This window comes from Seriola lalandi, unplaced genomic scaffold (genome assembly GCF_002814215.2).
Source record: "Seriola lalandi dorsalis isolate HSWRI2012SDOR001 ecotype SW California unplaced genomic scaffold, Sedor1 jcf7180002054690, whole genome shotgun sequence".
In the NCBI taxonomy this organism is placed as follows: Eukaryota; Metazoa; Chordata; class Actinopteri; order Carangiformes; family Carangidae; genus Seriola; species Seriola lalandi.
The window spans coordinates 1083687-1110506 of record NW_019525243.1 but is presented as its reverse complement, the minus strand read 5'-3'; the positions used below and the strand labels follow the sequence as shown (position 1 = coordinate 1110506).

General features: G+C 43.0%; 1 protein-coding gene across 1 annotated transcript in view; it reads right to left on the bottom strand.

The window, feature by feature from the left end:
• Positions 1-19287, bottom strand: part of LOC111667553 (testis-expressed protein 2-like) — a 28831-nt gene extending 9544 nt beyond the window's left edge. The window contains exons 1-5 of the mRNA XM_087178530.1: positions 18720-19287; positions 17301-17389; positions 4175-5951; positions 2325-2525; positions 723-1098 (exon numbers count right to left, since the gene is read on the bottom strand). Coding sequence (XP_087034656.1) covers positions 723-1098; positions 2325-2525; positions 4175-5926 — 2329 coding nt within the window. The 5' untranslated portion in view covers positions 5927-5951; positions 17301-17389; positions 18720-19287. The remainder of the gene's footprint in view (positions 1-722; positions 1099-2324; positions 2526-4174; positions 5952-17300; positions 17390-18719) is intronic.
• Positions 19288-26820: the final 7533 nt, after the last annotated feature.

Below are 26820 nucleotides of genomic sequence, written 5' to 3'. Positions count from 1 at the left end.
TGGGGGGTGGGGGGGGGCAGGATGGGAAGAGTCCGGGGAGGTGAATGTGATAAAATTATGCATCAACATTTTCAGTGATTGATTTTGCAATCAATGCATCATATTTCACATACATAATGCATGCTCAACACTTTGCGTAGCCTTGTATAGTTAGCGTCTATTTTGTATTCATTTCTCACAACATGCTGCAACACTGAATCAGTATGCTTTCCACCAGATGACACACTGCATCCGCTCTGTGACTCACATTAGCACTGAAATAGTCGTTTTGAAAAATAATTGCTATGTATATCCACAAAAAAAAAAAAAAAAAAAAAAGGCCTGATGCTTAAATAATCTTTCCAGTAATCCTGTTCACCCTGCACTGCCTTTATCACTCGACCCACACAGTGCTAGTGTTTCCCTTTGAATTGGGCCTTATCCTTGCAGGCTTATATTCCACAGTGGAGACCACTGCTATAATATGCTGCTTCTCTGTGCATGTAATCCTGCTGACCCATTCACACTCATCTGTTCGCTCAGTTCAGGGGATTGGCAGTCCCTAAGCTGAGGCTTATGCACAGATCTGATGGCTATGCAGTTACATACTCAAGAGAATGGGTATTCTGACCGTGGAGAGCGATGTGTGTCTGTGGAAATACAGTATGTGTGCGGAGAGAGGGTGAGCAAGACAGATACACCCATATACTGTGCATAGTTGTGCGATACAGTATATAGCTTAGTCAGAAACTCACCACTCTTGCAGATGCCAGACAGGCTGCCACCTCTCCCTTCTGACTTCATTCGGGAAGCTAGAAGTAATCTCCGGAACCACTCCTCCTTTTCCCGACCCGTCCTCCCAAACAGGTAGATTGTCAGATCCCCTCCTCCAGAGGCTGGTCTTTTGGGTTCCTCTGCCGATGCGGATCCTTCAGCTTTCTCACCTTTGTCCATTCGTTCTAGCTTCTCGCCCTGCCCTGTTAATTTGTCCTCCGTAGCTTCGGGCCTCTCTCCCTGGGCCTTGGACATGAAATCCTCCTGCTTGGCCAACTCAATGCAAATAGGGTATTTTTTATTCCAAACTCTCTTCCTAGCCAAGCTCTGGGGCATCAGGTAGATCTGTAGGGGCATATAGACCGAACGCATTCAATCAAACACATAAAAATGATCATATTATAGTGTTTTGTTGTTGTATTTTATAGGTTAGTAATATGTTGATATTTAAATGAGAGAAAAAAAATGTTGTGTGAGTCTAACAGGAACACTTTGTAGGGCACACTGAAACTATAAATACAACGTGGCAGACATGCCCCAGAGGCCTGAAGTGGCAGCAACTGAGGGCTTGAAAATTTCTATAAAAAATAAAGCCAAATATAAATCCAAAAAAAAAAACAATGCAGGCAATGTGCAGATGACTCATCTATTATGTATTTATATTTATTTAACCCAGAGCTCCATTTGTCTTTGACCAGCAATGTGAGAATATGTCTTTTGTTTTGTTCATGATGAAAGCAGTTAGCATTTACCATTGTTCAGTGTTGTGCTGTAGGTTGTAACAGTACGCCCAATCTGGTTTACATCTCTGACATGGATATTAGCTTTTCTAAAATATAAGCATTGCATGGTTGCTGTGTTAGCTGTTGGTTGTAGCCACGTGGCTCTATAGGTATCGGATCTCAGAATGGTTAAAACAATCAGACCTTGACTTTAAGCAGAAAAATGCATGTTCAAGGGCACCTCATGTGTATCTGAAAAAATATAATCCATGTTCTATAAATGCAGATAACATTCAAGACAGATAAAACATCCACCATAATGATGGAGAAATGGCACTTTAGGGATCCATTCAGTTCCAGTGAAAGGACACCAGGGTAGTTTCATGATGACCACAACCACAATGACCCCTTTGCTCCATGATACACTGACATGAGAAACTCTTAAGGCAGGGCAGCTGCCTTCAGATATGCAAAAGCATCGAGTCAGCACATCAATACACAGGACACACAGCTGTGTGTACAGGGTTAGTGACCTGTGATATTCACTCCATGTTTACACACAGTATGTGACTGTGAAAATAAGTGGCTTTGTCACAGAGCATGACTTATTAGCGAGCATGCACAAAGGCAAAGGCAAATGTGAGGGGATATGTGCATGATGTCACTCTCTGTTAAGCTTATCATCAAGCAGACAATTACACTGGGGAGCCAGGAGAAACACACACACACATACACACATTTAACACATTAATATCCCCCCATCTCTTCCACCGACTCATATTTCACAGGCAAAACGCAATTTTAGTATCTCTCCTTCATTTTTCATAACACACCCAAAAGCCAACGCACCTTGCTGTCGGTCAGGTCATAAATCTTCTGGCTGATGTAGGTGACGTCGGGTTTAGGCTCGTTGTGTGCGGCGCGGCGGGAGATGTTCCGGTTGGGCTTGGACAGTCGCAGGACGGAGCCCTCCAGCCGGACGTAAACAGAGTGGGTCAAGGTGGCGTGGTACATCTCTGGGTCGTAGCTGTGGATCTCATTCATCCAGCCCTGGGAAGGGAGGGAGGGAAAGAGTTTTCATTGATACTGGATTTAAATATTTGTGGTCACAGCACACACACACACACACATACACACATCAGACTCACTGTCAAACACGAAAGATTTGGTGGTACTACAGGAACTGTATGGTCGTCTTGTTACTTGATGTTGTTGTTTATACTGTATGATGCTTGTTTTGTTATTTAATAACACTGGTATATTCACCAATGTACCAAAATTTTATTCCTTAGACGTTCTTTTTGAACTCATGTTGCGTGTTGTGACCTTCAGGTGGATTCTGGTCACTGCTGGTAAAAAGAACTGATGGTGAAACTTCAACAGCAACAGTCCATTTGCCTTCAACTTACTGTTCTTAAAACATTAAAAAACACGTAGGATAACAGCTGTTTTCTCTGTGCACCACGGACATCAATAAACATGACTCCTTGCAGTATTTCCGAGAAGCATGATGTTAAATCACATACCGTTCATTTAAAAACAAAACTTTCTCTCAGGGACACAGTGCCACAAAGTTCACTCATACGACGCAAACATAAGACAAAGTGGGGCGTCTGACAGCTGGATACTCTGTTGATCCTCAAAGGAGAATGAGCATGAAGAGGAAGATAAAGAGGAAATCTTTCTACCCTGCACTAGTGTGCTCCGGGGTCTGTCGTTCATATGTGTATATCATGTTCTCTGCACCACCGCAGAGCTTCTCTTTTGGAACAGCTGTGCCCTCTAGCCATAAAGATCTCCTGTGCAGCAATAGCTTGGTGCCCACAAAGGCAAACACACACACACACACGCACACACGCACACTCGCACACACACACACACACACACACACACTCTAACTATACATGCTTGCATAACTCCCTCACACTGCTAAACATTCCTCTTCTGGAAGAGTTTCTACAGCAACCAGAGAGGTTAACTGAGAACAGGAGCCAAATGTGATGGTGCTCTCGTTCCATAGTTTGGTTCAAAAAAAAAAAAAAAACTGTGAACATCACGGGAGAAAAAGTGTAATATAACCTCAATATGTTGCTGCTGGTCCCCATGAGGTTGTATAGAGTTTAATTCTCATCCGAACTCCTACTTCATCAGTCCCAAAGGATGCTCTGTGAGCAGAGCCAATTCAATTGTAACAACAAGGGAAATTTCAGTGCCTGGCTAGTGTGAAAAGATGTTAAAATGATAGAAAGAAGAACATATAGTCTAAAGATACAAAAGAAAGGCTCTTTGGCAGACAACAACTACAATTTAGCTTATTTTTGAGGTTAAATAAACATAGATTTTCAGAAATGTTGCACAAAATTGCATCCTCGTCCTCCTTAGAATGGTTTATCCAAGGCTTGGTAAGATGAATGCAGTGCAGTAGCCATATATCTTGACCATGCATTCATCTACACGTGTAAAACCTGCAAGGTCAAGTTATCTTGACTTTTGGCTGTATAGAACCATGTTTTTCTTACACGTTTGCATTCAAATCTGTGACCATCCTGTAAATGTGTGCAAAGCATGTAGCTTGAATATACTAGACCTTAGATGTTTTGGAGAACAAGATCCATAAGTTTAAAATGAGTTAAGAAAAATCACTTTTATTTCTAAAGCTATTAGGCAACAGTCACAAACTTGGCCGTGATTTGTCTCACCTTGAATATTCCTGGTTCTTTTATATCCAATTGGGCCACATTCCAGGCCCCTATCCTTCCCCTCCCTCGTCTCGTGCCTGATGAGGAGCATCGAGGAGAGGACAGCCAGAGGACCAGCAAGGCCAACATGAACCCAGCTGCTATCCCATGCGCCACTGCACACACACTGGGCGGCACTGGAAGGACTAAGTACCAGTACACCAACTGTGTTAAGAAGACGAGGGCAGTCACAGGCACAGTGTCCACCTCCTCCTCCACTTTGTCCTCTTCCTCCGTATCGAGTTCACTACACACACCAGTGCTGCCAGTATGGGGCTGCCGGGACCCGGGACGATCCCCATCCGGTGTCTCCATGTCAGTACATAAATCAAAGTCTTCACTGTACAGCTCACAGAAGTCCTCGTCTTCCTGTCGAGCTACCAGGGCTGACATGGAGCATCGGCCCAGAGTTAGAGACGGAGACTTGTGGAAAGTGGATGAGGAGGCCTGGGCGAGGGCTGGAGCCGGTGCCATTGATGGGAAGGAGAAAAAAACAGAGTCTGGGCCTTTGCCCGTGGGTGTTTCTTCTTCTTCATCCCCTTCTGGCCCTTCCTCCTCTTTGATGCTGTAGTTGTTGTTACCTTCTGCATGTCCGTTTACCGCCGCCACTCCGCTGAGCTCTGACGCACTGGAGGACAGCGATTTGGCGCGATGAGCGGCGCTTCCACCCGCTCCGCCGGACTCATCTCCCATGATCTTACTAAAAAGCTGCAGGGGATCCGACATCACCTCCGACAGCCGCCGCCTGGTGTCTTCTATCTTGGCCTCCACTTCTTGCACCTTGAAGAAAGACCTACCATCTGGGGACATGATGGGGGAAGAAGGGGCTGTTTTGGAGTCTCCGCCTGCTTGAGTGACAATGACGGGGCTGGAGGATAAACGAGGCTGGGAAAACTGCTTGAAGAGCTGCATGTTGCGAGGCGGAGGCCGATGGGATGGCTGTGTTTGCTGCTGCTGCTGATGAATATAATGATGAAGAGGCCCTTCCTGATGTTCGGCCTTTGATGTGTCTGTGGACAGAGACTTAACAAAAGATTTCATTAAGTGTCGGTGGCGTGCATGAGATGGTGCAACAGTGGTGGGGGCAGGTGTGGATTCTCGAGATTCAACGTCATTGGACAGAGACCTGACCAGGCTGAGAAAAGGCTTGGAGGACGACAGCGCTGCAGACTTACAAGGGGAGGATGAGGTGGAGCTTGTGGATGGAGGATTAGCTGTGGGTCGGTCAGAGGGCCAGGAGGAGCTGGCAGGTGGGCTGGAGCTCAGGTGGGAGTGGGCGGAGGTGGGAATAATAGTCATGGCTGCAGACAGTGTGTATGGGTGAGGGTCTGAGGGTTGCACGGGCAGAGTGGTGGATGAAATAGGGAGCACAGCAGCTCCAGAGAGCGCCTCCACTCCTGCCGATTCAAACAGCAGCTCCTCCTTTGCCTCCAAGCCCGTGGCGACAGACTGGTCGTCTGCCCCTGAAGCTTCTACACCTTGAAGTCCATCTGCACCATCCAGCACTGATTTATCTCCAACAGGTAATCCATAAAGCTCCTCTTCCTCATCGTCTTCCTCCTTCCCCAGTGCAGAGAAGTGGATGGTGATGGTGTCGCGAGAGAGGGAGCGCTGCACCTGCAGCTTGGGTCCGGGGGCGTGACGAGGGGGAGGAGTGTCAGCATGCTGGCCACTTCCCTTACTGCTGCTGCTGCTGCTGCCCTGACTGCTCATCACCACCCTGCACAGGGCTCACAGCCTGCAAGAGACACACGGAGACAGAAGCAATTCTCTGTTAATAACAACAAAAACAATGAAACATTGGTACAAAACATCAGTGCAAGGAAGGAGGATGAGACACACACAGACACACAGACACACACACACAGACACACACACACACACACACACACACACACACACACACACACACATTACAAAGGACAGACAAGAACACTCTTGTAGCTCTCTATTCATCCTAATGTGAGCAGGCTGGACAGGTATGTCCATGCTCCCCAATCCATTAGCCCTTATTACCCAAAGCTGTAGCTGTCAGACTGAGTCGCTCTCAGACCTGGCCTCTCTCTGTCTTACTCTACCCCACTCACTCCTTCTCCCCCCACTATGGCAACATGATTAATGAGTTATTTCAGAACATACAAGGCTTGAGGAGAAAGGCCATCAACATTTCAGCTTCAGTTGTTAACTCCATTCTCCACCGGGGGCAGACTGCAGCTGACTAAATGCTGTGAGGTGGTGAATGAGAGAGAGAGAGAGAGAGAGAGAGAGAGAGAGAGAGAGAGAGAGAGAGAGAGAAAGAGGCTGCTTTGTTGACCAGAGGATTAAAAATCATCCTTATTGGTTGGAAAATTCATGATTTTGATTCTTTTAAATTCGAACTTAAACCAGCTTTCATCTATTTTTTTCGGCCACTCGGGGGCTGAAAATACATCACTGACATATTATCACCACATATCAAGTTGATATGGCCAACGTGTTAGCAGACAGTTATTTATTTACACATCCAGCAGACGCAGAGCAATGTTACCATTCATCTGGAGTCATGGTGTTGGCTATAGGTTAAATACAAGTCAAATATTCACTTTTAATTTTACCTCTGTTTTGGAAACACGACTGAATCAGTCAGTAAAGTTGTAGGCAATTAAACTAAAACAATGGGCTGAAAGATGCTTTAATGCTCTGTAAAGGTGAGTAGAGTCTGGTGATCATTCCTGAGGGTTTATGGTTACCAGCGACGCCCTTCCCATTACACATAATAATTTTAACCCATCGTTTATATAAAGAATATTTAAAATGACGTGATTAAAATGGGTTGAGAACTTGTGAAAGATAAATAATTAAAAATAATATCAAAATGTGCAGCTGCCATGTTGTGTTATTTCTGAGCTATAAGAGATCATAAAAAACACAAACATATACATAAATAGCAACAAACACCCCCCCCCCCCCAGCATAACAATATGCAGGAGATAATCACACAACAAAGTAGCAGTTCAGCTCCAGTGACCACAAGAACAAGGCGTCTACTGTATAGTCCCAACACAGCAGAACCAAAGTCATTCATCATGCAGTGATTTCAGTGAATGTTATTATTATTCTGCCTGTTTATTTTTCCATATCGCATAGAGTTCTTCATCCCTGGTTAGCACTATCAAACAGACGTAGCACACAAACACACAAACATGCCGTTTGCACACAAAGTCTCCTTGGCTTTTTCAGGCTTTCAGCAGGTTGATTAAAACGGCCTGTAATGGAAGAAGGGGGTGACGGAGGAAAACAACAAAAGCAGTTAGCTTGTGTGATTGCCTGCATTTCTGAGAAAGCCTCAGCGCCCCTTGGGGCTCTCCGGTTGGCATTGCATCTCCAGAGATTGTATTAGCTGGGATGGAATAACAGAGCATTTGACTTTCGCAGGCAGCCGTTCACTTGGCTGTGCTACGATGGGTTTTGTTTGTGTTATTTGTCGAATGTGTTGCTTCTGCCACGACTGTGCAAGGGGCACAGCACAACAAATAAAAACAAGGAGAAGAAGAAAGAGAGACAGGGAAAAGAGCAACAAAAAGAAGAAAGATGAGGAGCCACGGGGGTGTGTAGAGGCTGCAGACGACCTTTTCAGAGGCAAGCTTTTGAAGTGGAATTCACTTAAAGACAGCAGAAGAAAAACGGGGAGGAAGAGAAAGAGATGGAGAGGAGAGAGGAGGGAGGAGACAAATGAGTGGTGAGACAGAGCCATGGAGATGGAGGTGGTTGTTGTTGTCATCAAAGCCTGAAGGACGGATTAAAACACTGAGGATGTTGACAGGGTGAGCGGAGAGAAATGCTTCCAACTTTTCCAGAAGTCAGGGTTTTAGAAGGGAGCAGCCAAAAGACAAGAGAAATCAATGCAAAACCATATAACTGATGAATGAGTAACCTACTTTAAAACCATCATGTTAGTTATGTGTCCACACACATACAGAAGTGCAAAGGCTCACTGACTCACTTTAAGCTGACACAATTCCTCCTTTAAATCAGTTTGTCAACTGAAAGAAAATTAAATGGGATCTTTTTTTGGAATTGATTCATTGTTTCATTAATTTTTTTTAAGCAGAAATATTCACAAATATGAGGATTTGTACCGTTTTTTTGTCATGTATGAAAATAAATAAAATGGCTTGTGTGCTGGATTGCTTGTCGGACAAATTTTAACAGATGGGGCTCTGGGACACTACTTTCTGACTTTTCAGACACTACAAAAAAAAAAAAAAAAAATCAGTCGATTAAACAAGAAAGTACTCTATAGATCATTTGTTGCAGTATTAAACTGATAATCTGTTTCCAGAATGTCTAAACTCTCTTAGATCTTTAGGCTTACATGGGGCTATGCAGACATTAAAAGCAAAAATTTTCTAGAGCCCTTTATCTTTTGTGGTAATCTTTTTTTTTTTGGCAGTGCTTATGAGCTTGACTAAAATGCATCTTGCACAATGTTTGCTGACATGCCCATAGTTTTGGTTATTTCCTCTCATCAATGCCATTAAAGGCCGTGTTTGTTTTAGCTGCTTCTAGATGAAGAGAGAAATATGTGCAGGAGAAGAGACGAGAGGAGAGGAAAGGAGGAGAGGAGAGGAGAGGAGAGGAGAGGAGAGGAAAGGAGGAGAGGTGGGAAGAGGAGAGGAGAGGAGAGGAAAGGAGGAGAGGAGAGGAGAGGAGAGGAGAGGAGAGGAAAGGAGGAGAGGTGGGAAGAGGAGAGGAGAGGAGAGGAGTTGAGTCTGGCATGGAAACAAGACTCATCCAATTAATCAAAGCAAGCAGGGCCACTCTAATCAGCTAAAGCCAGCACCATGGGAGAAGAGAGAGGAGGGGAGGGAGGTTAAAAGCAGCTCGGTGAAAGAATGATACGGGAGGGTGACCAAACAAAGAAAAGGGAAACAGGGAGCAAAGTAAACATAAGAAATTGAAGAGAAAAACAGAAAAATGGCACAGAAACGCTGTGCAGTAAATTACTTCTACATAAACCAACGTTTTAGTATTAGATATCAAAAACTGAATAAATGTCCTCACCCACAATCTAAAATCCCCCACCAGGTTCCCACCACAACATCCTGCTTCAGCCTGAAATGCACTGACACCATTAAAATATACTTGTCTCCTCATAACTGGGCACTGAGGGGGAGGGGGGGGCAACATAAGGAGCGGTGGAGAGAAGGAGGTACAGAGTGGGCCCTGAAGGAAGGACAGAGATGTGTTTATGGCCACCTTCAGCATATTGTGTCTCTCGTTTCCCAACTGAATGAACCACTGAAAACCACCAATTTTCTTTCATTTTTAAGAGCCAAGAAGCTCTTTCAGTTGATTTAACATCCCCAGCTGTGCCTCGAGAAAAAAAAAAAAAAAAAAAGCATTCGTTACAGTTTTTATTTTCCTCTGCTTGTTTCATTCCTCAAACCACCACAGCTGACATGCCCAGGCCTGACAGATGCTGCAGCAGATTCCATATGTGCCTACTTTTAGTTTCTTCTTCTACAGAGAATCACCTGGGCTCCCTCTCCTCGCTCTGTGCTTGATAGATGGATAGATACTTCTGGACTGTCAAAAACCCTGACAAATATCAGTCCCTGAGGAGGCATGTGGAGTGGGAGGGGTGAGTGTGTATGTGCGTTCCCTCATACCCTGTGAGAACCCACTGTCCTTATACGGCAGCAGGGAGTAGATACTGGGATGGATTTTTTTTTTTTAGAGACTATTGTCGTTGTGAGGGTTAGAGATAGGAATGAGAGGAAGTCAGGCTGAATGTCTGCACAAGCGTAGCAGTCTTAAAGCAAAAGACTGACATTTGGGAAATATGCTTAATAACCCTCTGGTGAAGAGCTGGATGACAAGCTTGAAACGACTTTCTTTTCTGTATGGAAAATAAGAGATCACAACCACCACCCAGTTAGCTTAGCTTAGCATAGACTGGAAACAGAGGCAAACGGCTATCCTGGCTGGCTAAGAAAATTTGCTTTCTAGCATCTCTTAAATACAAAAGTAATATAACAATTGTTGTCAATTTACTGTTTTATAGACGGGACTATTTCTTGGCCAGGACCAGTTTCCAAGAAACTGTAGAGACTCCAAGAAGTTCCTGCTCCCAGCCAAGAAAAAGTTGGGGACATCACCCCCCATAAAACACTGAATAGTCTTTTTTTTTTTTTTTTACACTTCAGTTTACATACAGACTAAACAAAGAAGATATAAAGTGTTGTTTGTGAGCTTTAGAGGCGGTGGTAGGATGATTTGACAGCCTTGACAGAGGACAGACTTGACAAGACCTTTGCTGGAGGATGTTAAGTTAGCATGCCAAATTTACACAGAAAGAAGATTTAAAAAACAAAAAAAGTAAAATGAGGAAAAGAAATGAAGGCTGGCGTCAGGAGCATTGTGAGCGTTTGACAGCGTGAAAAATGGGGCAGGAGGAAAACATAGAGCAAGTCGAGTAAGAAGCCAGTCGGCGAGGCATTAAAAGGGGAGGGTGACAGCAGGAAGATAGATCGGGTGAGACAGAGCGATTGGAGATGAACACAGGATGCACAGAGAGAGAGAAAGAGGCTGATGGAGAAGTCGATTGTCACTAACAGCCCCAAGAAACACACACACACACACACAAACACACACACACACACATAGAATCTTTAGTTTTCTGACTAACAAGTGCGCACACACTTACACATGTATGCACACAAGAAATGAGCTCCGCAGTCACATGATGCATGCAGTTGCCAGGACGGCTAGGAAGCAAACAAAACAAACTGAGGCAGAGAGATGGAGACTGATGGAGTCAGGTAATGAGCAGAGAGCACCTAGAGCATGTACAGGGAGAAAAACTGAAGAGGACACAAAGACGGAGGAGGTCGTGTACTCCGGCACACTCCAGGTCTCAGGCAGTCACCTGACAGCAGGGAACAGGCCATAAACACACCACAAGCCCGTTTTTTTCATGCTCCACTGTTCTCTCCAGGGAACACAGGTCCCAGTCATCACCAGCACCCTGGTTACACCACACAAGTAGATATGCTGTACATTTGTATAATGGAATTCAATCAGGGACAGCGTGTTAGTCCCCTGACACCACACTGGCCACTTAAAGCACTCCCTGGAGGACAGATAGATGGAGGAATAAATGGATGTGTGCAGAGAGGAAGAAAGAAAAAAAAAGAAAGGATATAACCTCAAGGGAGATGACAGACTTTCCAGGAAAAGACAAAAAAGTGACGTAAGCACGTAAGTTATGACCATGACTGGCCTTTCCACAGTGGACACACACCAGCCAGTGCATGACAGTTGCTTTCATTATCAATCAATCTGCCAGGTTATAAAATGTGACAACCAACACATATATACACTTAAGGTCCATTTAAGGTGCATTTAAGGTGCAGTAAAACACTGTTGAGCTAGCAACTTTAATGATCAATTAAGTTGTTGCCAATCAAGTATTTTAATTTGAAAAAAAAGGTTTACGTAAAACATAATTCACAAATGTGTGCAATTTTTCCTCCAGGATTTGCTAAGATTTTATATAACAGTCCCAAATACTGTTGTAGTTAGAGGAATCACCTCTGAAAAAGAATTCTGACTGGCCTCTCATAAGAAATTATTAATATTAAAATGTAATTAATGTAATTAAAATGATTTTTTTTTTAAAATTGCAAAGAAGATATAACTTCACAGCAGGTTTTACAGACTGTTTTGAAACAGCTCTTCCAGAAGGGAACCTCCATTATATTGACAGTGCACAACACTGACTGCACTGACACTCAATATTAATGTGTGATGTGTCAATATGCCTCTTAGTCCAATATGTTTGCATAACAGCAACACACATGCACCCAAACCTCCAAATTGCACACATGAACACACACACTGTACACAGTCCCGCTCAAGCAAAGCGTGATGAGCTCCAGCAGCATCAGCGGAAACACTGAGGAGCGGTTTGATGGGGAGTATAACTGCTCTGAATCACGTAGCCCTCTCTTAAAGGAAAAGGAGGAGAGAGGATAAAACAACAATAAAACAACAGCCTGGGAGATAAAGAGCACTCACACAGCTGTGCTGGATCAAACCGGTTTTCTTCACCTCTCTCTCTCTCTCTCTCTCTCTCTAACCCAGAATCCGCTGTCAAGTCGTCAAACATCAAACCTCGCCATGGAGATGATCGGGTGGTTGCCATGCCAACGGTGAAGCTTTCATCTTGTTCTGCACTTATTCCCTGCGTCCTTTTGTTGCACAGGGCAGCTCCTCTTCACCATATAACCTGGTCTCCAAGGAGTGTGTGAAGTATTTTTTTTTTAACACAACATCCTCACTGAAGGGTTTTCAGTATGAGCGTGTGTGTGCGTGTGCGTATGTGTAGGATGTGTGGGGGCTGAACCAAAGCTAGAAAAAGAATGAAGAAACCTCAGAGAGAGAGAGAGAGAGAGAGAGAGAGAGAGAGAGAGAGAGAGAGAGAGAGAGAGAGAGAGAGAGAGAGAGAGAGAGAGAGTTTAGATATCATTTAGCTGAATTTGGGGAACACTTACTCTAAAATGAAAGGAGGCCTGATCAATTAATAACCTTTAATTATGGTTGTCAACATCAATACACTTTCTCCTGACAACTTCAGCTGTTCACTCCAATCTTCTGTGAGCGCTGAGATAAAAAAAAAAAAAAAAAAAAAAAAAACTGCTCCTTTTCATCATTAGGGGCTGATGATTTGCTCAAGTAGCGGCGTATGGGTTTAACACTTCACTTCGATAAATAACGGATTTGCATGGGATATCGATGTCTGGTGCCGCCTAACCCGATTTGACAGTTTAGAGATCAAAAAGGTGGATGAATGCGCTGACTGAGCACACACAAACACACAGATATCCAAATACAGCTGGATTTATACAATTTATAATCTTTGTAAAAGCTGCTTGACAGCCCGCAAACAGCCGGAGGGTTTGGTATTAGTCATAATCCACCCAATTACATTATGAATGGGGGGGGGGCAGAGACAGAGGAAGACAAGAACATGTCCACTGTGAGTGTTTTCACAGACAAAGATTAATATTAGAAATGTTAGGCTTGTGTGTCCACCAAGAATAAGTGGCATATATTACTTTCAGTGTTGTTGTTTTGCAAGAGGTGTGCGAGTGCAGGGAATATAGTATGGCTGCAGTACTCATCCAAAGCCATAAAAGGAAGACAGGAAGATAACAACCTGTGGCTAATAAGAGAAGAGAAAAACAGAAGAATCTTCAATATAATATTTTAAATGAATATTCATGGATTGCTGTGTAAAGTAGCTGCAAGCCTTCGGGGCAAACTCTTTAAATAATTTTTACATTTCTGTTTGTACATCCTATTTACCCCAAGTTTTTCCTGCTAGACCCCCAGCATCAGCACTGGCTGCAAGACCGCCATCATTAGAAGATTCTAGGACACTGAAAGCAGCTCAAAATAATCTCTCTGAATCCCCCACCCCATTTTTGACAGTGATGTGCCACACAATGCAGGCACCAGCACAGAGACTGAGCAGAATTAGCATATTAGTTACATGAAATTACAAAGGCTGGATTTCCAACAGGGCTTCTGCATGTGGAAACATGTAATCTTCGCTATATTTAACTTTTTTGTGTGTCTGTGATCACATAGAGTACTGTGCTGTTGGCAAGTGAGAGGCTGCAATACTTTCACGAACTGCCAGTAGCAGAAAAGCTCATTTTCTCCATCTCAAGTAGAACACCCAAGAATCAGCTATCAGACAGCAGCATCTTAGGTGGTTTGAAATAACGCTGTACACACAAGGGATTCCCACTGGAATAAGTCTTATTTATTTCCTAAAAAACTTAAATAGATGCAACAACACTGCATCCAATGTGCATGAATAGTAGTTAAAGAGGTGGGTGCAGTGTGACCAGGAGGCCTGTCCAAGCTCAGTTAGTGAGACTTTTAATACCTCAAGTGTCACCTACTGCGCAGTGTGTAGGTTTATATCACCTCAGCATGGATCATCTCTGAATCTTCTGTAGTAATAGCAGGTATTGGAGATACTGTATGACTCCAGCTGCCTCACAACAAAGGATAAGACTTGTGTTATTGTTTTTTTGTTGTTCATGTTATTCAGAAATCAATCAAAAACCAAACCCATTAGTCAGTAAGTCTGTGTCCCGATGCTTTCTGCCTTCCTCTACCCGTCTCTCTCACTCCATAGCCCATTAATTCGTAGTGAAGCCTCTACAGAAGGGGGCACAAAAATGTTTTTGTTTTGTTTTTGAAAAAGGGTTATGTAGTTTCCTTAAACAACTGGGCGTTGTAGTTTTCTTTTTAGCAAATGTTACTCAAACAGGAGTATCTGTTGGGCATCTGTTGGGGACTATTTTGAAATGCGGATTACTACGCATTTGGTGCTCTAGTGAGTATTTACAGTTGCAGGATGGGGTACGTGGCACTGAATCAAAATACACTACAGTTCCCATGTTAATTGTGATGAAAGAACACGTCACCTTGTGCCAAGATGTAGCTCATTAATGTGATTTCAATAGCTTTAATAGTTTAGTTACACAACAAGGGAGTTCTGTAGCGCAGAGGAATAAGGTATTTCACGTTTTGGTTACATGGACAATAATGTTATTTTGGTCAATTCATTGTTGGTTTGGTTTCTTTACATTGGATTTATTGACAAAAGGAAAATATAGACTATAACTAAACTCATCTTGATTGGTGAGGGTGAAATGAAAGTGTGTATCCACTACACTTAATTTGCTCTGCATTCACCTCATGCTGAGTGCAGCGTGTGCATACCAAGTGTGTATTCAGTGTGTAGGTCAAATCTCTGTGTGCAATCTAGTCAACAAAGACTTCCTCCTTTCTCTCTAACGTTAACTTCCTGTTTGGCAAGTTTGCCGCAATGAGAGGAAAGCGCCACCCATTACCCTCTGTCTTCAGTGCAGCCACAAACAGGTGTATCGTCTGCAGAGTAACTGCTTTTTCCAGCTGCAGTGAATCACTGCTCATAGGATATAGGATATATATGTGCTTTGTCAGTGTGCTTTTATTAAATTCATATCCCGGTGAATAGTTGGTCAGTGAGTTTATACACACACACACACACACACACACACACACACACACACAGCCATGGCAGCGTCACAAGCCATTAGCTGTGACACTTGTGGCTGCTCGTTACAGTGACAAGAGCCGATGGCTGCTCCACTGGCTGTTTCATTTAAACAGTGGGTATTGTGTGGGATACGGTGCATATGTGCAGTACATATGTGTGAACGCATTCATGCATGCATGTGTCCTTCCGCGTCAAAACAGTGCTGCGTTATCAATTATCCTGGACTCAGACCACAGACACACAGCTGTATATGGCCAGAAGTTAGTGGACACCTGAATAGAACTGTCCACAAGACTTTGGAGCTTGGCCGTATGGATTTGCTCCCATTCAGCCACAAGAGTGAGAGAGATAACTGTGGCCCTGCTCTGATGCTAGGCAGTCAGACCTTATATCTTTATGAACCTCACCTTGTACATGGGGGTAGTTGTACTGAAACAGGATTTAAGCCATGTGTGTCTACTTACTTTTAGCAATACCTCAAGTCCAGTTAGCTAATATTTATCTACTTTGCCGCAGTGGCACTTTTCATCATCTAATTATGTAATGAACTTGTTTCAACATTCGAACAAGGGAAACGTTCACGTGCACCTTTACGCCCTGTCTGGTTGAAAAAAAAAAATTTCAAAATGAAAGTCATGGGACTGCAAGGCAGAATGAAATAGTGCATGATGTGACAGGATTTAAAAAACTAATTTCGATATTTATGAGGAGAAGTTGAAGGTTAACAACAATTACCTCTTTACCTCTCAGAACTCTAGCTGCTAGTTGTATTGTTCCTGCCTCTTCCTAACATATTGTCTACGTAGTCTGATTAATTCAAATTCTTCTATTCCTCCAGAATGCTTCTCCTTATTCAGAAATAAATTGTTTTATCTGGCACAGTTCTGTATTGGCTTACACCCTACGTGAGTAGGAAGAACACCCCCTGGTAAATACTATAACAAGAATGTTCTCACCGGTTCCAAATATATAAACACATGAAATTCCTCTTACTTTCTTACTCTTAACAAAATAAAGCTGCTGGTTGTAGGTGAAACTCTACCGTTAATAGTATCACTGAGCAAAATGTTGTCACTGCAAAGCTGTAAAACTCAAACCTGTTCTGGGAATTCAGTCAGTACAACAACACAACACACACATGCAAACATATACACTGTCCTGTCCTTGACTGGCACAGCATGGATCTACAAAGGTTAACACATCACATACACTGACCCACAGTGGTTCAAACCATGAAAGGGGAACATCAGGGCCGGCTGCTGACTCAGAGATGACTCGCCAGACACCTTTAAGCTGAATTAGTTTTAACTGTGAACAAACTGTGAACTGCAGTTCAACCTGAAAATTCACCGCCTGCAGCGCGCACACATGTACACATGGTATGAACATAGACACATCCAATCACATCCACATTTTTAGCCTCAAACATACACACACAGGCACACAGCTGTTTTTTTTTTCTTTTAGTTCATATTGTTTTCATTTATTTCTTTTTTATTTGGCTTTTCAGAATAAGGGCCCTGTGACAGAGAATGAGCCATCAAGCCCCTCTTTATCCACCAACAATACCTTATTCAGATGGTTCAGCTGCCACTGTTTGCTTTCACCCTCACAGCAATTTGTCTAATTAAGCTTGAGAAAGAGTATTCCCTTTAGTCTTGCTGACACAACCCCCCTTCATCTACAAACACACCTAAGTGTTGGTATAAAAAAAACAAAACAAACATCAATCCTGCAGCATGTGTCCATGTGAAAAAGTCTACAAACAAGCGCCTTTGAGTCCTGAGCTTGAGGAAGAGAATTCATGATGGAGACACAATTAAGGAGAGGAAAAGTGAGGTGGGGAGCAGCCGTTCAAGGCCATGGATCAATTCCAGCATTACTCCCTCCCTCACACACACACACACACACACACACACACACACACACACACACACACACACACACACACACACACACAAGGTCAAAGGAGGAGAGTCTTACCTTGAGATTTTAGTGGCATTCAATCTCCTCCTGCAACACAATCTGCACTGATACACACAGCACAGCCATGCATCATGGTCCTAACATGTCTAGGAAAACAGACACAAACATATATTTGTTTAATGGGAGAACAGAAAGTGGCAAATTCAAAACATCTCACTGACATTTGACACATTTTGTGCATCTGGTGTCAATCAGTCTACGACAAATGTCATCTACTTTCAAAACAGTGTTGCTTACATGAGGATTGACAAGATGTTTAGAGCTAGAATGATCAGTCGATTGATAGTCAATATTCTTTGATAATCAAATTAGGGTTTATTTTAGATATTACTTAAAGCAAGATGCCAAACGTGTTTTTCCATGTCATACAAAGTGAACTGAATATAATTTTGGGCTGTTGGTGTGGAAAATTTTCTGACATGTCATAGACAGTTTGTTCATCAGCAGATGAATCAATAATGTAAATAATTGTTAGTTGCCACACTAAAGATGTCCAATAAAAAGGATATAAATGTTGTGAACTTGCACGTTGTGCCTGACACTTGATGTTTTGAAAGAAACTTCAGGTTACGCAAGTCAGACATAAGGGGTTTGAAAAGTAGGAACAGACCTTAGTGAGCTGGGTATGAAACAACTCTATGGTATGAAACAATACCACAGATCCAGTTCACACAAGGACACCGGGCAGAAGTGATCTGATAAGCAAAGTCTTACAGGCCTACAGTGAGCTATCCCTTGAATAAAGGAGGGATTTTGCGTAATTAAGTGACACAGAGATGAAAGTGTAAGTGACTGATGTCTTGTCTAACTGTGATGCTGTGGCCTGCTACTAAAAGGAGAATCAAGAGGGGAGGAGGAGAGAGAGAAGTGAGTCGCTAATGTCGACCTGTACAGTTCACAGCAGGCTCTGGGATAATGAGCCACAGTTGCTCCACAGATGCATCAGCCGCCCACCTAGACCGTGCCACTTCCTAGAATAAACCCATTTCACATGGCAGCTGTGAATTACCTATAACACCAGTCCACTCAAATGTAATAGACACTGTGAGGCTTGTTATTCATCTAAAACAGCCACAGAAATGTGCTTTAATGGGGAAGCTCACCACAGCACACTGGGCTACACTGTAGAACCCTGACAGCTTTATTTCATGTGGGTGCTGAAAGGGGAAGGAGACGTTTCTGCTCAAGCTTTTTTTTCTTCTGTTTATTAACCTATTCCAAAATATTTAAAGCTGTTCTTATATGTCCATCCGCCCCTTTGTCCTCAGCACATCTTGGCTTTAGCACTGCGCCGGTTAATGTCTGAGAAAACTGGACTGTAATACACCCATGGACCACACAGCTGATACCGACAGCAAACCAACAGGAAAAAAAAAACAAACAAAAAAAAAAACAGAAACGCACCTTTAATCTTACCGTAGTTATCGCATCTTCATCTGCAGGCCACCGGCTCGCTCCACATCCAGCCTTTGAATCTGCGTAATGCGATGAGGATCCCTGCGTGGAGCGCTTTTATCTGCAGCCTCGAGCCTGCGGAGGGACGGAGCGCGGCGGGCAGCCGAGGAGCAGGCTGGCCTGTTCCCCCCAGCGAGAGTCCGAGCAGACAGCGATACCGCGATCAAACCTGCACCCCGACTTCACGCCACGAATTGCACGAGATCTGGGCGTGTACTGTTTTGGTGAATGGGTGAGATGGTTAGCGCCACACCCCCTTCCTCACCATTTAGACGGTATTTGCAGCCGAAGACGCATCCCATCGTCGGCAATCTGGTGATTCATATTTTATTGTGTTGCAGCAGGAGAGTGTGAAATGCGTCATGGCGTTGCAGTACGCCTATAAGACGCGGATTCCCCCTCCACAAACAGAATTAACAAACCTGTCCCCCTTTAATAGCTGAGCAGCAACAGAAATCATCAGCAGGTGAAAACACGGTAGCTCAAACATTCCATTAATGTCCAGCCTTTTTTGGATAACGCCATGTTTTTTGATAAAACTAAAACTGCAGACCCAACTTACCCCTGGACCAGATCCACCAGGTGCTCAGTGTTTCCAATAGCCAAATTTCGTCTAGTTTAATCTGATTAGATTTGCTTGGATAGGCTGCCACCTACCGGGCCGAGGCTATTACGTCAGAGGAAAGTGTCCACGTGAGTCTCCGCCAAGAGTTCAGAGGTGCTCGGCCACTTCCTGCTTCACCTGATGTCACCTGTAATGTATGATTCACAGATTTGATCGATCTGATGCATTTGAGATGATTCACAGTAGCAACGTGGGAGCAGAGTTCTCACCTCAGGGATCCATCCAGTGGACTCTGGTGCTTCCGCCACAACACGGCCTAAATGTTCCAAAAATATTTAACATTTAAAATGATACATTTAAAACAGGAACTGACTTCTTTCCCCGTTTCCTCTTTTCTTTGTCTTATTTTCTTCATAGTTTTCACATAAAGCACCTCGATTTTTCCCCTGGGTATTAAATGTGCAGTAGCTACATAAAACTTTAAACCCTCACATTATTCTTCATCAGTCTATATTGTATTCGAAATGTGACAATTCATTTCCTTCAGCTCCCTACAACAAATGTGTTTTAACTGATCAGGAGAGGGATTCATGTGTTGGTTTTTGGAATCATAAGAAGACTTTAGCTTTTTTCTTCAAATGATCATAATGTATGGAATTGATCATCTATGATTTTACCAAAAAGTAAATTATGTTTTAATGTTCCAGTTGTTGAGATTAATATTTTGAATAAAACACTTGGTATCGTAAAATCAATTTAGTGTTAAGGAATAAACCAGCAGTTCCCAATCTTCCTGTCCTGTGAACCCATATGAAAAAGAGCAGGTTGGGGCTCCTTGTAATATTTCAGAGATGTCCATGTGTTCAGTTCTACCTAAGAGACATTTCCATGTTACATGTCTCAGATGGTTTCAATTGGACAACTGTCAAATTATCCAATACATAAAAGCATATATAAAAGGAAAAAGAGACAAAGGCTCAGTTCAAAGTCCAAAAGAATTGTACAAATGTGGGTGAGGTCATGTCATGAATTGGGAAACACTTTACTAAGTACCTAATTGTATTATATATATATATATATATATATATATATATAATACAGTTAAATTCTGCTTACACATTGATGCATCAGATGAAAACTCTGGTCATATTGGGGAGGACCCGGTAACTGGTACATGGGTTAGCAGCACCACCTTCAGGCCACAGTGAGCACATAGTTAAACTAAGCACTTGAGACCAGCGGTTTATGTGTCAAATGTTATTTTAGAAATGATAGAAAGGGAGAGAGGACATCAAGACGGACAATCCTACAATGAAACGCTCTAAAGGGATTCCACTGATGGGTCAAAATTAACCCTTGAATCGCTGGAGGAAAGAAAGCTCCAGGATGTAGGCAGGATGCTTCCGGCTACTGCCCCTACTGTGAACTTTGTGACCACTCCTCATGGTAGACACAGTCTTCATCTTGTGAAAAAGCCATGACCCCCTGAAAGATTGACAAGCCATTCAGGTCTTCTTCAGTATACACCAACGTTGCTTCCTTCATCCCCAACCAGGACGGTGTCATTATCCAAAACACCTTGTCTGTTTGAGCTGAATCTCTGCCTCCGCCACAGACGGAGAAAATTAATAACCGAAGATCAATTTAGGCTGAATTATTATATATTATATTTAGGCATCATATTAGACTGAATTTCCAAGGTCACTCTTGACCTGTTGAGAAACTTTTTCTTCAGTTCCATGACAACTAGGCAAACCCCATCTGCTGATGAACATCATGTCACATGATCAATAGCCCCAGAAAAGCTACTAAAATGGACATTGTGATGAAATTTTGCAATAGCTGTCTCCAAGGTTAAGAGTGAACTTTGAACTTGAGCGTTTAAGTCCTTAAAATGCTGATATCGTGTGTTTACTGTGAGCAAATGAGAGTGATGTTTTGATTATGTTTTTATTAGGAGCCTAATACTGAAAAATAGAGACAGCTTGTCTACAATGTGATGAAGGCAGCATGTTGCTTATTGTCTGTGATGTGAGTGCAGTTCCACAGTGAACCTGATGATGGATACATAATGTGTACATCTTTTGTTCATCGCTGCTGTCTCTGTGCTGCTGTCGCTGACATGCAACTGAATGTGTCAAAAAGAAGACAAGAAACACGGGGAAGAAGGAAAAAGAAAAAAAAAGAAGGTTCAATCATGACTTATATAACAGGGGCTTCATCTTTGTAATGTTTCAGTAGCTCCCTCTGTCACGGCTCTCAGAAAAGGGACCCAGGAACACGACTCAGGAGGTCGATGTACATGTACAGAGTCCTTATTAAGAGAAAAAACACAGGGATACAGGAATCCAAGCAGGCAAACAAAGTACAAAGGGTCGGGCTGCAGGAGGCAAAATCCAAAAAATAGAGGCAAGGTCAAAAACACAATCAGGACCAAAACAGGCAGGCAAAGAACAGAGCGCTGGAAAGCTAAGGCACATGGCACAAGGACAACCTGGCAGAGAGGAAGTGGACGCCGGCTGGTATATATACTAGAGAGCTAATGAGGGAGTGGGGGGCAGGTGAGCAGGTGAGTGGGGAGGAGGAGCAGGTCAGGGGATCCTACTGGCGGGAGCGGCAGGTGGGAGTGGCAGGGTCTGAAATGACAGCAGAATCAGAGCATGTATGCACAAACAACTGGACAGAATGAATGAATTAAAGGATGAACGAGCAGAGTGAAACTCAAAACCATGACACTACCTCTCAGAAGTTATTTAACAGTATGATTCACATCAAAGCGCTCAGGACTCCTGCTGCTAAACTCCAAGGCCAGACAGCCCATCTCCACTCTGACGCACTAATAACCATCCCTTTATGAAGTTCATAAAACCCACTCCTCACTACATCACTGCAGATGGTGGGTGAGGCTAATAGCTGGAAAAGTAGCACAGACCACTACCTCACTTGGACTCCTTTGAACTGAACCGTATGCAGATTGAACAGGGGGTAACCATATGCATGTTTCTGTGTGTATTTGAAAGGAGGAAGACTCGATCTCTTGGTGTGTGTGTGTGTGTGTGTGTGTGTGTGTGTGTGTGTGTGTGTGTGCGCGTGTGTCCTCGTCCTTATACTGTCACAGCAGGGGGGAGACATGAAAGACTTTCTACAGTGTGTTTGGTAACTGAAAAGTCCTCCGTTCTGCCTAAACAGCATAAGAGACGACAACCTCATCAGGACACGGTCGAAAGCCAGACATCATCTCACACACACACACACACACACACACACACACACACACACACACACAGATGTGCACACACCTTTGGGGCAGTTGACCAATCAATAGTCTTGACTGTGTAAAGGTACACAGAAGTATGTATATGGCGCTTTCTCTTTTCCACACAGGCCTTTCTTTGTTGTGTGTAACCTTTTGATCTAAATGAAGAAAAAAAAAAAAGAGAAAAATCGGGGCTTAGGTAGGCCAATGTGTTTGAGAGGGGAGGTTATGCTAAAAAGGGTGGTGGTGGTGGTGGTGGGGTGAGTTGCCACCTTTTATGTTACCTCTCCTCTGCTCAGCTTTATAACGAATGTCAACGCTGATAACAAAGCCTCATTTGCATATCATAATCCCCATCTCTCGACCTTCTGATCAGGTGTACTTGGAAGCACGGCTGTGTTCTTTCAAAAAAGAGAAAGAGACATAGAGCAAGAGAGGAAAAAACTCTGTTCACTTTGAAAGCTGTTTGAAGTTCTCTGCCAGAGTTCAAATAACACTAAAACATGTGCATGGCATTGAGTGGCTGATTTGTATTAAAAAGAAGAAAGGCGGAGGGATGGAGGGATGAAAGGAGGTCACGGAGGGAGACTGAGGGAACTTTCTGGAGCTAGTGAGGCTAAAATCCTTTGGATCTCATGTCTCTACATATACAGAGGAGCAGGCCCCTTTGAATTCGATCTTCGAACTTAAACATGATGTGTTAGGTACTTGGACCCCCCCTAAAAAAAAAAAAAAAAAAGTTATTTATTCCTCAAATTAGATTTTATTTTTATTTTCGATTATTTTGGACTGGTGTCTTTATATGATGTGTTTGGCTAATCCCAAAGCAGTAAATTTCTTTCTAATGTTACCCAGATTTTCATCATGAAAAAAACAAAATGCCACTTTTTTCTTTTTTTTTTTCTCATTGATGCTTCACACTAACAGACAGCTGAGCAAAACTGCTCTGCCAAGCTTCAAAGGAGCTGCTGCTGGGTGATGGCAAAATGAGAGAAAGAGGCGTGGAATCGTGGCAATGCTTTCTGCAGAGGTCAAGGTGTGTGTCTGCATGTGTGAGAGAGTGTTATTAGCAGCTCTGCGTGTCATAGCAACAGATCCAAAGGTCACGGACCACCCCAACTGTGTGTTCACACACTTCATCATCAACCACCATACTGATCAACAGTGGCCGGACTGTTCATACAGGGAAGAAGGTTTGGATGACTACCAATACACTATGTTTCTGCCCTCTCTCTGTCAGATACTCCTTCTTGGCTTGGACACACTGTTCTCAGCAGCCTATGGTTTCTGAATCCCAGTTGTGAAGACCAGACGTCCTTTCCCATGTGTGAAGAGGGCCTCCAGCAGAGTTGCTTCAGCTCCTCCACAGTCTCATAGTCCTCCGTTTGGCCAGAGTTGTAAAGCTGGGCCCTGGGAGTCGCCCGCCTCCACTCTGATCCACTCAGCCCAGCTCTGCAGCAGAGGCTGCCCTGCCAGCTCCTTTATCCCAGCTACCGCACACCCAGGGCGGGCAAAGCCAGACTGACAGTCCCCCGCTGCCTCCAGAGCCTCCGTCTCATTTCCCCCTGTTGCCGCCCACCACCCCTCTCAGCTTTTCAATCTTCGAAGCAATTAGAAGGAGATCCCTTTCTTTTGTCGTCTATCCGTGGAAAGAAGAAAAGCGAGAGAATGAGAAAAAAAGAAGAAGGAGGGCCAAGTTGTTGGTGCTGGTGGAGCTCAGGCCTAGCCAGGAGCCACTTGTGAAGCCCTGGGTATTAGGACTCACATGGTTTGTTTGGAAAGGCTTCTCCAGGGGCCAAAGTGGGATTACGTTGCAGATTGCAAGTTCCCATGGAAGGGACCTATACCAGCGAGGGCTTTGGTGGGTGGGTTTCAGGTTGGGGGCCATAGAAGAGGTCTTTATGAGTTTGGGGTCTGTGTGAATGGAAAGGGCCAACTCCCAGCATGCTAGCCCTCCATATTAGATGGACACAGAGAGGCTATTGAAGTTACCCAGACATCCCTCCTTTATTTCTTCCCTTTTCTCTCCCTCTCTTTCTCTCTCTCTCTCCTCTCGAAGGCTTAGCTGTTTGCCGGGCAAGAAAAGAGTAAAAGACTGATCTCGGAGCTGAAATTATTCTTATTATTAATTATTCTTATTCTTGTGTTCATTTTTATGACGAGTTGTGATTTTGAGCAAACATAATATGATATGACTGTTGGAAGCTTCAGTTAGGTTTTAGTGTAAATTAAAGCTGTGGCCCTGAGAACACAAAGACATCACCTTGAATTATCTCTGCTAAATTTAGTTGGGATTTATTGTCTGAAATCATCTTAAGATAATGCTGAATAAACTCTTAACAGTGTTATATTAAAATAAAGAAACAGAGGTCTTTAAAGGAATATTTATTCCAAAACTATTAATACACAATGGAAAATATTAGTCCGTGACTGATCAGTAACTTCAAAAGTGCTGGTTTTACAAACAAAGGTTTAAAATAGACAATAACATTATACGATATATAATATTACTACCTCTGCAGGTTTTATTGATCGATCAGCAATTACATTTAAAAAATGCATACAAGGTCTCAAATATGTTAATCAAGCATGTTTGGTGTCCCTTTATTAATTGATTACATTAGGTAAGGGGGGATATATTAATTAAATGGAGAAAAAGTCTCACTGTTTCTCTACTGAACAAATTCTCTCTCTGTTCTTGCACTATTCTGTTTCTGAGCTCAGAAAATAAAGAAAACAAATGTGATTGCAAAAGAACAGTAGACTAACAGCAGCCAGAAAAAGGAGAGAAAAAAAGAACAACAGACAATCATATGAAGAGAGAGAAAGAGGATGAGAAGGACCCGAGGGACCATGATGATCTGAAGCAGTATCATAATTTTATTTTTTCTGATGTGTGATCAGATGCTGGAGAGCATCATTTAAAATTGTCAAGGAAACAGCAGAACCCCCACAGAGAGCCTTAATATGATCACTCTTACTTGGAAAAAAAACCACATATGACTCCTCAACTTGAATGCAAACGCTCTGTGTTTATAAATAAAAAGATAGAGTTCAGATATAGTGGTGTGTAAGGCTTGCACCTCTGGAACAACATCTGGTAGACTCAGTCTGAAATCCTCTAAAAGGACACACCCAACTTAAAATGCACCAGCATGTCTTTGCCCGTTTCTGATTTGGTGGTTTATTTTTGTTGATATTTCAAGATATAACAAAGTGAATGTCAAAACATCCATGTCACCACCAGCATAAGCCTTTCATTAACCAATATGCAATAATATGCAACGCAGTCTGAGGCGTGATGTGTTTTGAGTGAGTGTGGCAAGAGAAACTCTCTCTTCACTGTTATTATGTAAACATTAAAAATGGCATCATGCCTGATATGTGCCAGCTCCTCGAAATCGACATGAAACTGTTTATACGTGAACTCATCTGGATGCATTTGCATACATCCTTCAAAACTCTCAGTGTATCCGATCATACATAGTCAGCCCTTGCCACTGATGCAGTCAATCAATAAAACTTTATTTGTATAGATATATATACGGATCAGATTATTGTAATTGAAGGTAGTTTAATAAGTCAGTACAAATCCAATTAAGTATACTGTGCTGTGTCTTCTGTGGAGGCACAGATCTCTGCCCTCTAGTGTTGAGCGTCTGCTACTGCAGGATGTGGCATCAACAGGACAACACAACACCACCAGTGGGTTTCTTTTAAAACCAGCATCTCAGTTTTCACAGCCAGTTAGTATTTCAAACATTTTGAGATGTGATGTGCAATTGAATATAGAGAAAAAAAAAGATTAAATAACGGGTAAAATCTAACATTACTGACTACAGTTTGCTAATAAAATAGTTTGAAGATCAAAACGTGCTTGATGATGATCTCATACACTGAAATACATAAACAGCTTCAGTGAGAAATGAAACTGTCATGAAATTAGGATGAAGAGTCTAAACCTGACTTAATGCGATTATTTTCTGTAAGACATGCTCTGGTTCAGGCTGTGTGTGTGTGTGTGTGTGTGTGTGTGTGTGTGTGTGTGTGTCTGAACACACACACAACTCATTAAGGAGCCCTTCACAACTACAACTTCTCTTCCAGATTAAAGCAGTAACTTCTGAATCAGCACCATCGCTCTCCAGATGTCTCCCAGCCCGTACCCTCCTCTCCCCTCCTGCCCTTCAATCTCTCCTGTCACCTATGGGCCACCCCCCATCGCCCCCCCCCAACCCAAC